The sequence below is a fragment of the Lactuca serriola genome, chromosome 5, assembly GCF_051521515.1.
Source record: "Lactuca serriola cultivar US96UC23 chromosome 5, Lser_US96UC23_V15, whole genome shotgun sequence".
Lineage (NCBI taxonomy): Eukaryota > Viridiplantae > Streptophyta > Magnoliopsida > Asterales > Asteraceae > Lactuca > Lactuca serriola.
Window position 1 is genome coordinate 240,749,149 of NC_136412.1, and position 16,781 is coordinate 240,765,929.

The 16,781-nt window shown below is 38.2% G+C and overlaps 1 protein-coding gene across 1 annotated transcript; it reads right to left on the reverse strand.

The window, feature by feature from the left end:
• Positions 1 to 4,090: 4,090 nt before the first annotated feature.
• LOC145053828 (Adenine nucleotide alpha hydrolases-like superfamily protein) lies at positions 4,091 to 5,103 on the reverse strand. The gene is made up of 3 exons (XM_079001935.1): positions 4,667 to 5,103; positions 4,465 to 4,583; positions 4,091 to 4,363 (listed from the first exon to the last, which is right to left on the reverse strand). Exons 1-3 carry the CDS (start codon positions 4,940 to 4,942, stop codon positions 4,261 to 4,263), a joined length of 498 nt encoding a protein of 165 aa, XP_078858061.1. The 5' UTR covers positions 4,943 to 5,103; the 3' UTR covers positions 4,091 to 4,260.
• Positions 5,104 to 16,781: the final 11,678 nt, after the last annotated feature.

Below are 16,781 nucleotides of genomic sequence, written 5' to 3' on the forward strand. Positions count from 1 at the left end.
GCTAGCCGGGAAAATGACTTAATAGGATAATATATTTATCATTTTTTACACATTTAATCTTTAATATTTTTGTACACATTTAGTCCTTAAATTTTTTTTGTTTCAAAATAAGTCATTTTTGTTTTTGTACTCATTCAATACTTATGAATGATTTCTTTAGGTTTTTCTCACAATATCTTACGTGGGACAATCATTGATGAAGTATGTAGGGTTATTGATGTTTATGTGTAACGTCTCACTTTCATAACAAAAAATTCTCATTTTTAAATAAGACAAAACTCCATAATTATAAATCAATTATTAAGAAAAAAGCGTTTATTCCACAATAGATTTATCGAAAATCCGAGTAATATAAGAAACGTGGAATCCTCAATACTGTTGATGAGTGTATACAGTCATGCCTTTGCCTTCCCACAATTAACGATAGAACCTGAAAACATAAACAACTGGGTAAATACAAAGTTTAGTGGGTTTCCCCCAAAATACCTGATACAACAAACGTATTATCATGCATAACGGGCCCACACTCATTAGATTGGAATACCTTGCCCCAATCAGTCATCCGACTGGAATGCTAACACACAACAGGTCCAATCAGTCATCGGACTAGAATACATAGGGTTTGTCTGCATGCCGCTTTAACCCAACCGCTCTTCTCGAGCCTCCGTGCCTATGGCTTATAGCCAGCCCGCACTAGGTATCTTGGTTTATAACATATAGCAGGACCACCTCAACTATCCTGCCACCATATGACTATCACATGTAAGATGTTGTGAGAAAAACCTAAAGAAATCGTTTATAAGTAATGAATGAGTACAAAAACAAAAATGACTTATTTTGCAACAAAAAAAATATTAAAGACTAAATGTGTACGAAAATATTAAGGACTAAATGTGTATAAAGTGATAAATATATTACTCTATTAAGTCATTTTTACCGGCTAACCTGGAGTAGCCGGTCATAAGAACTAAATGTGTACAGTTTAACAAGTTGAAGGGGTACATATGGACAAAAAAAAATCAGTGACTAAATGTGTACAAATCAAAAAATATATTACCCTTTTAAGTCATTATCCCATGAAACTATAAGTCTTGTTCTCGAATTTTTTTAAAGAAGAGAAGGGATGAAAAGAATGAGAGGAAATGAATGAAAAGAAACAGAAGAGAAAGGTAAATAATTAAAACCCTTTTTAGATTTTCTCTCATAATCTATCCAGAAATTGACGCATAAAAATGACATCTATTTTACTCCTCCTTCCCTTTCATTCTATCATCTTCATCTTTCATAAAAAAACTCAAGAATACATTCTCTTATAATTTACTTTCAAACTCTTGCATTCCACTCTTTAAATGAATTCGAGAGTATGGGGTAGACATTTCACATAATAGAGGTGACGGTGAATGGTGATCATGAGTCAACTTGGGTCGGTTTTTGGATAAAATCAAACAAAAACTAAAAATTTGGTTTTGTAGTTTGCTAAACCTTATGTATCGCTTTTTTTTTTCTAGGTTCGGTTTTTTTATGTGAAATTGATTTTTTTTTGGTTTATGAGTTTTCACTTTTTCACGTTCAAACATTAAATTTTGTTGGACCTCTTCTTTTAACATATTGCCCATAAAAACCCTATAACAAACTTGTTATCAACGAACTCGTGTAATTTGTATCTAAAATCACGCCATCAAAACAAAAATATTACGTAACTTACATGGTGCGTTTATGCGTGTGTCGAAGTCAAACATGTTGGAGGAGAGCGCTGAAGTCAAAGAGTCGTTGAAATATGATGAAGTGGAAAGGAAGTAAAGAAGAAAATGAAAGACTTATTAAAGTCAAATGTGAAATTCAAAATACACATAAAAGGATGTTGTTTTAAGAAGTCAAATGTGAAATTCAAAATACACATAAAAGGGCGTTGTTTTAAGAGATCGGTTTGTAGGATCAGTAGTAAACTCCAGATTTTTCAATTTCTTTTTTTGGCTGAGTTTTGTTCTTCTGCAAGACTCCTAATTCACAATGATTATCATAGTGTAGCCCTTTCAACTTTCCCCCTATTTAGTTTTCAACTAATGTTAACCAAACCGGAGATTCTCTAATGCCTCCGATTTGAGCACAATCACGCTAAGCTTGTGTCATGCGATCAACTTCCTTCAATTGAGGAGATTTAAGGTTTTTTTTTTTTTTTTTTTTTTTTTTTTTTTTTTTTTTTTTGGTTATTGTAGCCTGAAGATGCCGACAAGTAGAACCCAAATTTATTGAGTTATCAACTCTAGCCAACATAAGCATATCATGTTATGGCTTGTCCCTAAAGAATGCATAAGAGATTATGTCACATTTTGACTTTTTAACAATAACAAAAATGTACTTCATTCCTTCATTTGTGAAGATAGAATTACAACCGAGACTAACAAACTAACAAATTAAAAAAAAAGAGTAAATTACACGAATGGTTCCTACGGTTTGGGGCAATTTGCGTGTTTGGTTCCTAATTTATTTTTTAACTCATAAGGTCCCTACTATTTGATTTTGTTACGCACTTGGTCCCTACTATTTGTTTTTGTTATGCATTTGGTCATTGTCTTACCTAAAAAAACTATTATTTTAATAAGGAACATTGGTGGGGTGGGTAAGATAAGGTGAGGGATGGTAGGGTTCAGGTCCTGTTCAGACGGTGGGCAACCCGGGAGACCGCCCAGAGCCCACGACTCCAAGGGGCCCAAAATTTATAGGCTATGTAGTTTATATATATATAAAAAATTATTACCTAAATGATTTTTAGGGCCTAAAGTTGGTTGAAACTCAAATTAGCTCAAAAGATAAATAACTTAGTTTGCTTGTCAGTGCTAATTGAACACGTCTATATTATAGAGTAAATGATATGTTTTTTTTAATCTTTATTATATTTGTCTTCGAGGGGCCATTTTTTTCTTTTTGCCCCGGGCCACATATATGTTTGGAACAACCCTAGTAGGGTTGGAATGTGTTTATTTAAATAAATTAAAAAATCAAGAAAAAATAGTCTTTTTAGATAAGACAGGGACCAAATGCGTAACAAAAACAAACATTAGGGACCTACCGAGTTAAAAAAAATAAACTAAGAACCAAATGCATAAATTACCCTAAACCATAGGGACCATTCGTGTAATTTACTCAAAAAAAAAATCAAATTATACACATATATAACAAATATCGAGGAACACATGTGAACAACACCTTCGATCATATGAATTTGCACTACTCAAATACCTATGAACTTGCATGTCAAATTGTTCACATCAAGGCATTATTCACTTCATCGTGAAAAAAACCCTCCAATATAGTTTCCCTTCAGGCCCTCATACACTCATTGCAATTGATGAACTTGGTCTTTTTCTAGACTTTTTTTCTTGAGCCAGTCTTTGTGGAAGATCTTATTTTTACGTTATACATTACAATTTGATGTTGATCAAGACGTATCAGTCAACTTTGACTATCTAATTGGTTATAATTTTTGTAGGTGCAAACCCAATAATTATAAAGAAAAAAATCGTAAACATAAAAACAAAACAATATCATTGTGACCACGTGTAGCTAAACACAAAATCACAAAGAGACTAAAATCCGTATCTTTATATGTGCTCTACCTATTCGAAATGTGCCATATGTTTTATGAGGCTTCCTGCAGTCTGCAACGGTAGATTTCGAGTTGAATAGATGAATCCATGTCAAGGTAAAATGGTAAATGAATCATTTAGGCTATGCATAGGATTTTTTTAGCAGAAGAAATGAATTTTCTGAGATCAAGAAGACTTAAGACTTGAATGTAATAAAAATCGGAATAAGATTCATCCTAGTCAAATCCTAAAATCTTAGTACACAAAATCAGAATTGGTCCTACTATGATTATTAAAAAAAAAAAAAAAAAAAAACTTAAGATCTAAGATATCGAGAATCTAACAACGATGGTTGGAGCTATGCATATAACTCTCATAGTTCTTTGAAAGTTCGATACGTTTCCAATTAATCTAACATCTTGTCAACCCACTAAAATGCTTTTTTCCTCTCTATTCAACTTAGCTTTTGTCTTTTCAACCGTAAACAAATCTAATCAATCATATTCATATAATACCACTGATATTTCATTATGTTCATAAGCTCGTCTCATATTTACAATGCCTTCAAAATACCAAACGCAATAAACTTAAAAGTAAAACAGCAACAATAACCATCGTACAAACTTCAATGCATAAATAATAACATAACACGACACTAACAACAACTTCAACTTCAAGTGGAAGTTGCAGCGGCAGAGGTTTTGGGCTTCTTGACTATCAAGACCGGACACTTGGCGTTTTGCGCACAGTGATTACTCACACTTCCAAGAAATGCCCTGCCAATTTCAATGCATCCAATTCCATCACTTTTCAATTTTCATATATTTCATAAACATAAATCATCGATCCACAATAGAAAGTTAGAAACACAACTGACCTCTTAATCAATCCGTATCCATGGCTGCCCAACACCACCATGTCCACACCCATTTTCTCCGCCGCACTGCAGATCACATCCCTCGGATCACCCTGTTCCACCCTCGTCTCCACCTTCACCTACAACACAACTCGAATAATCAACATAAAATACGATCATATATACTCTTTAGAGAGAATTGAAAGAGAGTTTAATTTCTCACATCTTGAAGATCTTTGCAAAGCTTTTTGGCCTTTTCCATCACGGATTCAGCTACCTGGTTCCTGTAGTTATCCATGGTGGCAATTATATCCGGCGAAAACAAATACCCTGATCCATCGAGAGCTGTGTAGACGACTTGCGGTGGTTTGACGTAGAGGAGGACGAGGGTGTCTTTCGAATTCTCGGCGACGACGTTTTTCAGGCACCACGACAGCGCGTACGTGCTCTCCTCGCCTTCGTCCACCGCCACCAGTATCTTCCGTTCCTTGGTTGTCATCGATCGAGATATCAACTCCTGCTGCAGTTACTAAATCTAGCTAGTTGTGTGATTTGAGTATGGAGAATGGAGGATTGGATCCATATTATATTGGGTTGTATTTACAGGTGTCGTGAACAAGAGTGAAAGATGTTTGCGGCGGTTTCTGGTATTGATGGCGTTACCTGATTTGGGTCCATAGTTTTCTTTTCACCCTGTTTTCCATCTCTATCCTTTGTTGTTTTTTCTATACATAGAAACTCATATATTCAGCAAAGTCGCTTGACTCCATGCGTGCGCGCGTTGAAACTTGAAAGTGTAATATTACACTTTTAGTCCCTATACTTTTTCCCTATTCAATAATCTACCCTATTTATTAATATTTCTATATTACGCCCTCAGATTTCATAAATTTGCATTTTAGATTTACATTTTAAGATTATATTATCCTGTTTATTAATATTTCTGTATTATCCTCTTTCCTCTTTAAATTCTCTAATTTTCAACTACGGTTAATACTGCGATTATCATTACTCCTCTATGATTGGTACTCAAACCTACAACCACATTGTCGATGCACCTCACCTTTGTTTGTCATTGCTATTGCAACATTACCATCTCTGTCTCCTACTCTTAGTCCACCCTTCTTACTAACACATCAATGTTGTTTCCCCTATTTCTTTATTACTGTTTCGACATTAGGTCATATTTAAATATATTTATTCTTTTATGTGATGTTAGGAAAAAATAGGACTTCAAGAGTGCTGAAATTAAATCTATGTATATCACAACATGAGTTACAATCATAATGACCAATTAGTTGCGAGGTTATATGATTTTAGTGAACCACACTATGTCCATATTTTACCAAATTTAGACAATATATATAAGGCAAACACACTATCTCCATATTTTACCAAATTTAGCCAATGTATATAAGGCAAACACACTGAAAGTGGAGCCAACGAATCAAAATGGAAACTTATTACTTTTAGTTCTACTGTTACGTGTTAATTTTCGAATAAAGTTGGGCCCAACCCAAAGGATTGTTTGCTCAAAGTGTAAGCCCTCTACTGGTAGTTTTCATATGAGGAATGGGTTCCATTTAAAAGAGTTGAGAGTTTAAAATTTTATACCTTAGACAAAACACAAAAAGAAAAAGTCCAAAATCTAAATATCATTATATTAAAAGATAAAGAATGAAAGTGAAGAAAATATATTGGTTAAAGACGCTAAAAGGGAGGGTACAACATATAATTACCATCCTATATTCTGGTTAAATAAGTTGAGTTGTGAAAATTGTAGGTTTAATATAAGGTTTAAGATGAAGAAGACAAATAATAAGTTTAGGATTTTTATTGAATAAGGGGTGTTTGGATAAATTTTTTTTATGTTATTAGCTTATTGCGGTGGGAATAAACATTTTTTTAAAATGTGTTTGGATTAGCTTATTGCGGTGGGAATAAGCAATAAGCAATAAGCATTTGAAGTGTTTGACAAACAAAACAGCTTATATGAGTAAAATGAGCAATAAGCAATAAGCAATAAACATTCATCCCATTGTTTATTAAAATCAGTTTATTTAGCTTATTACTACTGCAATAAGCTGGTTTTTAAAAACTTTTATCCAAACACTTAAATTTGCTTATTGCGGTGGGATTAAACAATAAACAATAAGCAACTTATTTTTTCCCTATCCAAACACCCCCTAAGATAAAGATTGGGAAAGAGATAAATATGAGGGTTGAAAGTAGGGATGTCAACGGGGGTAAATGGAACGGGAATTGCATCCCCCGCCCCCAACCCCGAAATTTTCAGCCACCCCACCCCATGCCCTTGAATTCATGGATTACCACTCACCTCGCCCCGTTTCCCCACGTTGTTTCTATGGTTCTCTCCATACGTTTTCACTTAATTGGCCCAATATAACACTATATAACACCGATTCCCATCTTTTTGTGACATTTACTAGACTGAGGATTCACATGTGACATAAATCGATTATGGAGCCTATATTGCATAACCTAGAAGAACAACAAGACAAGGTGTTTCTTTCTTGAATAATTTTAATTGCATCTGTTAGTCAATTTAAGTTCTTATTTGTAGTTTAATTTATGGGTTGTAACCATATTTACGTAGAAGTACGAAACTTTTACAAAGAAAGTCTCCAAATTATCAAAGGCTTCACTATGAAGGACAATCCCTGTAACATCCCAAAAATACTAAGTAAAATTTTTTGTTTTTAAGTTAATCAAAACCACTAGTCAATCATTTCAAAACTCATCAAAGTATGAAAGTGTATAAAATAATTATCAGAGTACAAATCATCTCATAAATGCGGAATACAGACGGATGCGATGCAATCACGTCGAGCTCTTCCCCTTGGAACCGAAAGTAAATGAAACCATAAACATGAAAATTGTAAGCACATATCTTAGTGAGCTTTCCAAAACGACACATATTGTGACAAACCGAAACTTCTCTCTTGTACACGTAGTCAAAGCAATCCATATTCAACTAGTTTTGTTGATTTCATGTACTATTTAAGGGTTCATTTAAGTGATTCTAAGCTCGAGTATGACCAAGGTTGAGGTTAGGAACGAGTCAGCGTGTCGTATAGTGAGAAAACCGGGCCATACACACCTCTAGGAGGAGTGTACGGCCGTACACATGGGTGTGCGGCCGCACACCCACTCCTTGGCCACACACTCACTTTTTCGCAGCACTCTCTCCCATATATAAAGGGTATCCCCTTTCCTTTCATTCCTTTGACACCTTGGCAGCACACAACACTTTTCCTCTCAAGTTTCTCCAACCACAAACCCTCCAAAGCTTTAAGAACCTAAGTAATTCATCCTCTAACTTGATATCCATGAAATACCCCTCTATCTAAGCTTTAAGTGTGCAATAATCGACATGTTCTTCGTGTTTGGAAGTGAGTGCGGCTGCACACCCCTCTTAAGGTGGCCGCACACCCTTAAAACACCCTCCAATGTGAGAGTTTAACTTCCATATTCGAGATAGACATGCCCCTAGCCTTGTTGCACCTTGGAAAGGACATTTTGGACATTATTTTGTGGGGTGTACGACCGCACACACCCTTGTGCGGCAGCACACTCTAGTGTGCAACCACACACTCATCCTAGGGCCGCAAACCCACTTCTAGGACCCTTAACTTGCACTACAACTGAGTATAGACCTAGAATACTTCATGGATGCAAGTATGGACCTTGAGAACACTTCAAAGGCACCCTCTTTCATGAGTGTACGGCCGCACACCCATGGCCGCACACACATTCATGGTGGCCATACACTCCCTTTACTCAATCCTATAAGGTTCTATCACTTGGTGCAAATAGTTCCAAGTCCCTAGAGTGATTCTCTATCGTATCTAGTGGTGAAATACTTTCATTTGACTCTTATGTATGTCCTTACATGTTATTAGGGTTAATTTGAGTTTGAGGTTTCACTTGAAAATCAACATCCGGTACCGGTCTTTCGTTCAAACCACTCGCTCAAGGTGAGTTCATACCCCTACAACTTTCCGTGTTTTTACTGTTTTCAGGGGGAGAATACAAGCCATAAGTGCTTTTGTAAATTAATACAAAGAGCTTTTAACAAATATAAAACTCATGCAATTCTCATACTTTAACCCTTTTGTACTATGTCGAGCATAAGGGGAGTTTTACAACACATCACTAAATTGCATAGTTTTCCGGACTTGATATTCACTACGCTACACATGCAAACTATAATCGGTAGAGTTTGGGATTTTGTGAAACATAACAAGTACAGAAACTTTCACTACTAAACATATACACCACAACATATATATTTTACAGTTTACATCACCACATGAACATGGCATTCATAACTATAATTGACACTACATACGGATTTCACTACGGTATAACGCTACCACACTACATGTAAACTAGATTGTACGATACTGTGTGTGACATCCCCAAAATCTCGGCCAAAAAAGACCGATTTTCATTTATGCTTTTAAATATTTTCAGAGTAAATCCTTTTGATTTGAAAGAGTTGCGGAATTTGTTCCCAAAAACAAAGCATGATAAAACAATGTTTACCAAAGCATTTCATAAAAGAAATGTATTTTCATTATAATCAAAACTCGGGGTGTCATGTTCCGATACAGACCAATAAGCATAAACGAATACATTACAGTCATATAACAAATATAAACATATGCAGACTTGTAAACAAAACAACTTGATGGTTCATCCATCTCATGCCCTTCCGCCACTTCCTGTAATACAATTTAAAACTGAGTGGGTCAGGCTTGGGAGCCTGGTGAGCATATAGGGTTTTCAACCCACAATAAATATCATATTTAATTTTCACCAACCAACAATAACCCAATTACCCATTCCCGTTATTCTCACTTTAATGTCCCTAATATAACTAATCATAAGGGACCTAGTCTAAGAATATTTCATCGGGGCGACAACACATGCTTCGGGGGTACCTCAGCAATATAAGTCAAATAAGGCAACCATGAGGGGGATGGAGTACAGCGAATGAACACCCAAGTTCATTAACACCTACAGGTGGCGAACCTGCTAATGTTTCCATAAGACTGTCTAGAATAGCCAGTGGTCGTCGTCTAAACTCCGCTAGATGACTCAATCAAACAACAACGAGGCCTCTCATCTGTTTATTACACACCAACTATCTACCCATGTTCTACCCAACATATTAGTAGATAAAAATATACATTTGTATACATAGTAAAAAAAACCTATATAGCATGCTTTGATCAACACATATATCACATAACGGATGAGGCACACACACACATAGCACATATCTCATAGAGAATAAATCATATCTATGAGATAGAAGAGAGTGAATACACATTCACACATAACACAACCAAATATATACACATAGCACGTATTTTATATAAAATACTTCATATTATTGTATTTGGAAGAAAGTAACTACGCACTCACACCTATAAACGACAATATACTTAATACACTCGAACCAAACTTGTATTATTATCGTGTTTATGAAAGGTAGTATACACTCACTTGATCAGAAGATGATCGGACAGCACTACGACTTGCAGAAGTAGTAATCCACAGCAAATCTGGAAGATCTCCACAAAAATCGAACTTCTCGCGGGCAGAGTTTCGACTCGGAAACCGCACTTCTCGGGATCTTCGGGATCTCGGGACTTGCCTCGGGGCTCGGGAATATTACCGGGGCTTCGGGATGGAATCGGCACGCAAAACGAGGCAAAGGACTAGAGAGAAGAGAAGAAATGAACAAAAATTTTGGCTGCCTTCGGATCCCCTTTTATAGTGCTGGACCCTCGCACGAACGCGGGGCGTACGCCTGTACGTGGGGCGTACAGGGCTCCGAATCGTCACTGCATGCGTCATCCGAAATGTCGACACCCTTCGGAGTATACGGGGCGTACTCGAGTACGCGGCGCGTACCTCAGATCAGATCAATGACTCGCTTCGGATAATGCTTCCGATTTTTGATTTAAATTTAAATACAAAATGATTAATAAACTTCGGAAATTCATAACTTCTTCATACGAACTCCGTTTTCAACGTTCTTTATATCCACGGAAAGGTGAGACTACGCTCTACGACTTTCGTTTAGACTCCGTCGGCTAATTTTGAGTTTATTTTTAGTATTTATTTTTAATAGGCCGCGACAGACAAACTTCGTTATAAATTCATAACTTCTTCGTTTGACGTCCGTTCTCGCCTAACTTTTTATCGCTTCGACACCAACAATGAGATCTTCGATTCTCATTTAGATTGCTTCGGCTAAAAACCGCTCGATCTCAAATCGAGTAAAACAGGTTGCATACCGCTAAGCCGAAACTTCGATAAATCATAACTTCCTCATACAAAGTCAGATTTGGGCGTTCTATATATATTCGGAAACCTCGTTTCAACTACTACAACATAAATCAAAGTTATTAAGTTTATTTTACACTTAAATTTTGACGCTTATTTTTATTCTTAATTAATCAAACCACATAATTAAGCAATTAAGCACAAAACACACAATACTCAAATAATACAATCTTAATATTTCAAAATGGGTTACAAAGGTTAACCTAGACCATTACATTGCTAAAAATGGCAAGCCCGGAAACACAGGCGTTACACTGTGAGGCACTACTTCAACACTATACCCTTAGGTGTACAGGGATAAATCCTATCATAGTATAACTAGAGTGTCCTGGAGGGAGAGCGTGAGATTTGTGAATAGATCTATTCGGGATTGACAATCCCACAGCCGAACTGCTAGCTACAGTTAGGCAGGCATGCCTGGGGTGACAAATGTCATTTAACTCAATGCCTGAAGAACGTTGGAAAGGTCTCTAGTCATATCAAGTATGGTTATACGACTCACAATATGTATAAATCACCTTTGGTTTACAAGTTGGCACTCTTCAACAATTTTATTTACACTAAATAAAATTAATACGCACTACAATCGGAGAATTTACGGGGATTTCGCTACATGGTTTTATTTTAAGTAATAAAATACACTACGTATACTGGCTATAGCCAGGGTTTTCAAACATAACCGATTATACAATGGTTTCACGTATGAAATACTTATACATCATGATTAGCATTAGTTGGTCACATGAAGTAGTATTTTCGCATATCACTACAGTTTTTAGTAACAAACATTCATGGTTTTATACAGAATTGATAATGCTACATTCTCACTAAAGAAAATATCAGATTTTATTGAAACCATATGAATGATTTTACAAATTCATCAACAAGTTTTCATTTGAAAATATCGCTTATGAACTCACCAGCTTTATGCTGATACTTTCAAACTCCTTGTATTCTCAGGAAATCAGTAGATAGGTACCTGCTGGATTTTTGAGAAATTGGAGCAATAAGAGTCTTACATTTATATTTTTTTATATACTATTTGATGTAATTCAAACAAGTTTCAGACAAATTCCAAACAGATGTAATCATTTTCATTTATGTATTCACTATAATGGTTGTGTTGCTATAATTGCTATTATTCATTGGTTGTGATGTTATACATGACGTCCTCCACCCCAGAACGTTTCCGCCATTCTGGTTTTGGGGTGTGACAAATTGGTATCAGAGCCCTTGTTTATAGCGAACTAGTATACCGAACCTTACGTGGTATACAACTATAAACACTAAGGGGACTAAGTGCTCTACACTAAGAGTATACTTTCAAAAATATAAGTATTTTTATAAAAAGTATAAGGGCATGCATACATAATCGAATCCGTGTCATGAGTATGGCAAAACAAAAAGTATTTGGATTTTGGGGCACTGCGGTCAAACCTGGGCAATTATGAAATCATGTCTAGGGTGAATATTGCCTGATTAACTATATTCAGTCAAGACATGAACAACATGTGCTTGGGAATGACGGTGGTGTTACAGCAGGCCTAAACTTACCAAAAACATTCATCATAAAATACTATAGGAGTACTTTGCTAGAGCCAAATTCAGTATATGGATTCATTTGTAGTGTTGCTACCTATTCATTTCTCAGCAATAACTTACTTGCATTAGTAACTTTCCTTTGCTTATTGCTTGGTAGAACACTTTTAATTTTAGGATGAGATATATCTTGTTTCATATATCTCGAGGAATTACCATCCTCTTCTTCCTGATTGTTTCTAGAACAAGATGCCTCCCCGAAGAAGACCCATTAGAAGGAACAACGACATTCTGCCACCACCACCTCCACAATTCGATCCTGCCATGTTTCAGGCAGCAGTTACCGCAGCCGTGACTGCAGCAATGGATCAAGTGAACTCTGGTGGGGCTGGAGGTGGAACCGACCCCCAAAAACAAGACGGGATTCAAGGACATCAAAAGGAGTGTTCCTACAAGGACTTCATGACCGCAAAACCCAAGCCCTTCGACGGAAATGGGGGTGTTATCGCTCTAACTCGGTGGTTCGAGAAGATCGAATCCATCTTCGAAATTTGCGCCTGTTTCGAAGCAAACAAGGTGAAGTTTGCCGCATGCACCTTCACCGACAGAGCCTTGACCTGGTGGAATGGTCAAGTCAAAACTCTAACCCTGCCAGTGGCGAATGCCATGGGTTGGGAAAGGCTGAAGGAACTCATGCTTGTGGAATACTGCTTGAGGGGCGAAGTGCAAAAGTTGGAGCACGAAATCTAGAATTTGAAAATGAAGGGTTCTGACATCGTTGCCTACACCGCTAGATTCTGTGATCTGGCTCTCCTTTGTCCAGGAATGGTCACCCCGGATAGAAAGAAAATTGAGAGGTACATTTGGGGAATGACACAACCAACCAATGGAAATGTCTTGGCTGCTAGACCGGCTACATTTGAAAGCGCCAAGGATCTGGCGCAGACTCTGATCGATCATGGAGTCGAGCTGGATGAGGCATCATTAGTCGCCGAGCCACAAAAAGAGAGTGGTGGGAGGAAGAAGAAGTTCAGCAACAAATGCAAGGGCCAGTCTCCTCAAGAGCCCTCCAAGAAACAACAAACAGTGGCAGTCCATGCTGCTATTACTCCTACTGTTGCTCCAACTGCTGCTCCAACCACCCAAGCTCTTACCGGTGCTTATGCCGAGAAGCTACCTTTGTGCAACAAGTGTAACTTTCATCATCACGAACCCTGCCGTGAGTTGAATTGCCATAGCTGTGGAAGGAAAAGACATACAACTCGATACTGCAAGACACCAGCCCAACCAACCAACCAAGCCCCGGGAGTGGGTGCTGGTCAAGCTTGTTATGGATGTGGAGAAGCTGGACACTTCAGGAGAGACTAACCCAAGGCAAAAGCTGGTGGCAATACAGGGAGAGTTCTGGCGATGGGCCAGGAGGAAGCGGTCGCTGATCCTACGGTTGTTATGGGTACGTTCCTCCTTGAAAACTCTTATGCATGCATTCTTTTCGATTCTGGTGCGGAGAGGAGTTTTGTTAGTCATGCGTTCAAACATCTAGTCAATCGTAAACCCCAACCTTTAACCGTGACGTTCACCTTCGAGATGGCTAATGGAAAGAAAGAGAGCGCTAACGACATATTCATAGGCTGTACTCTTCCCTAGACAATTACTCTTTTCCCATCGATCTTATGCCAATTTCTATAAAAAACTTTGATGTCATAATCGGCATGGATTGATTGAGCCCCAATCATGCAGATATCCTCTGCTATGAGAAAGCTATCAACCTCAATCTTCCCTCTGGTGAAACCCTCATGATTTACGAAGATATTCTTAGCTTGAACCTTCGTATCGTTTCTTGCATCAAGACTCATAAGTATCTGCGGAAGGAATGCCATGCATTCCTAGCTCATGTCGTTGATGTGATGCAAAAATTTAAGGACCTCGAGAGTCTCCCGGAAGTCAGCAATATTCCTGATGTCTTCCCTGAAGACCTCCCAGGAATTCCTCCTGAGTGTCAAGTCGAGTTTCGTATCGAATTAATCCCCGGAGCTACTCTTGTAGCTAAATCCCCTTATCATTTAGCACCAACGGAAATGCAAGAGTTATCCAGCCAGCTCAATGAGCCAATCAACAAAGGATTCATAAGGCCGAGTTCCTTACCTTGGGGAGCTTCGATCTTATTCGTGAAGAAGAAAGATGGATCCTTTCGGATGTGCATTGAATACCGAGAGCTGAACAAGTTGGCCATGAAGAACCGTTATCCCTTACCCAGAATCGACGATCTATTCGACCAACTTCAGGCAGCCAGTTACTTTTCAAATATAGATCTAAGATCAGGGTACCATCAGTTGCGGGTTCACAAGAATGATGTGCCCAAAATAGTATTTTGAACTCGCTATAGACACTACGAGTTTGTAGTAATTCCCTTTGGTCGGACCAACACACCGGCAATATTCATGGACCTGATGAATCGAGTGTACCGCCCTTTCCTAGACAAGTTCGTGATCGTATTCATCGACGATATACTTGTCTATTCGCGAAGTGAGAATGATCATAAACAACACTTGAGGCAGGTGCTGGAAACATTAAGGGCGGAGAAGCTATATGCAAAATTTTCAAAGTGTGAGTTCTGGATAAGGAAGGTAACTTTTCTCGGTCACGTGGTTAGTGAGGAAGGCATACATGTGGACCCTTCCAAAATCAAGGCGATTGAGAATTGGTCTGCACCAAAGACACCCACAGAAATCCGACAATTCTTGGGCCTTGCGGGCTATTATCGTAGGATCATCCAGAACTTCTCAAAAATCGCTAAGCCTTTAACTACCCTGACACAGAAAGGTGTAACCTTTAGTTGGGGAGTCAAGCAAGACACTGCATTTCAAACATTGAAGCAAGCCCTGTGCAGCGCCCCTATCTTGTCCCTGCCCGAAGGGACAGAAGACTTCGTTGTCTATTGTGATGCATCCAATCAGGGTCTAGGCTGTGTGCTCATGCAACGAGGAAAAGTTATCGCCTATGCCTCGAGACAGTTAAAAACACACGAGGTAAATTACACAACTCACGATCTAGATTTGGGAGCAGTTGTCTTTGCTTTAAAAATCTGGAGGCACTACCTTTATGGAACCAAGTACACTATCTTCACCGACTATAAGAGCTTGGAGCACATATTTGATCAGAAGGAGTTAAACATGAGATAACAGTGATGGGTAGAGTTGCTCAGTGATTACGAGTGCGAAATTTGCTACCATCCCGGAAAGGCCAATGTGGTAGCAGACGCCCTCAGCCGAAAGGAGTATTCAGGGCGTAAGGTGAAAGCGCTAACAATGACCATTCATTCCCATATATCCGCGCAAATCAAAGCGGCTCAGCTGGAAGCCTTGAAACCATAGAAAGTGGCGGATGAAGCATTGCGGGGAATAGACAAGAACTTAGAGGTCAAGGGAGATGGAGTGTACTATTTCATGAATCAGATTTGGACCCTAAAGTATGGCGGGTACAGAGAGGTTGTCATGAATGAGGCTCACAAGACAAGATGCTCCATTCACCCAGGTTCAGATAAGATGTATCTGGATCTCAAACAACTCTATTGGTGGCCAAACATGAAAGCAGAAATTGCAACTTTCGTGGGCAAGTGTTTGACTTGCGCCAAGATGAAGGTGGAGTATCAAAAGCCCTCAGGTTTATTTCAGCAGCCAGAAATACCTGAGTGGAAGTGGGAAAGGATAACAATGGATTTTATCACTAAGTTACCCAGATCTTCGAGTGGGCACGATGCCATCTGGGTAATTGTCGATCGGTTGACAAAATTCGCCCACTTCATACCAATCAAAGAAAACTTCAAAATGGAGAGACTCACACATATCTACATTCGAGAGATAGTTCGCCTTCACGGGGGTACCTGTATTGATTATCTCGGACCAAGAAAGCAGGTTCACCTCGAGATTTTGGCAATCGCTATAGAAGGCTCTTGGAACTAAGTTGGATATGAGCACGACTTTGTTGGGTTTTGTGCATTCTAACACTCCTATGGTGTACATGCAACCCTATAAACCTTGGATCTATGTTTTCTGTATTATACATGCAAATATTAAATATTCCAAGGTTTCATCCTAACTAGCATATTATGAAGCAACTATACTACACAGTTCTAGTTAGATGACATACCTTTTGATGTAGCTTGATGTCTTCAAGCTTTAAAAGCTTAGCCCCAATAGTGTGGAAGCCTTAAGTGGAATCACAAATCACCAAAACACCTTGGAATAACCTTGAGAATAAGGATACTTTGGTTCTCTCTAGTGAAATCGGCTAGCCCTCTTAGTGTACCCACACTAGTGCTAATTTCACCAACCAAGGACATCTTTATATAGTATGGAGACTAGGGTTAAACCCATGACCTTTAATTTCATATGATCCATGGGTTAAACACTCCATGG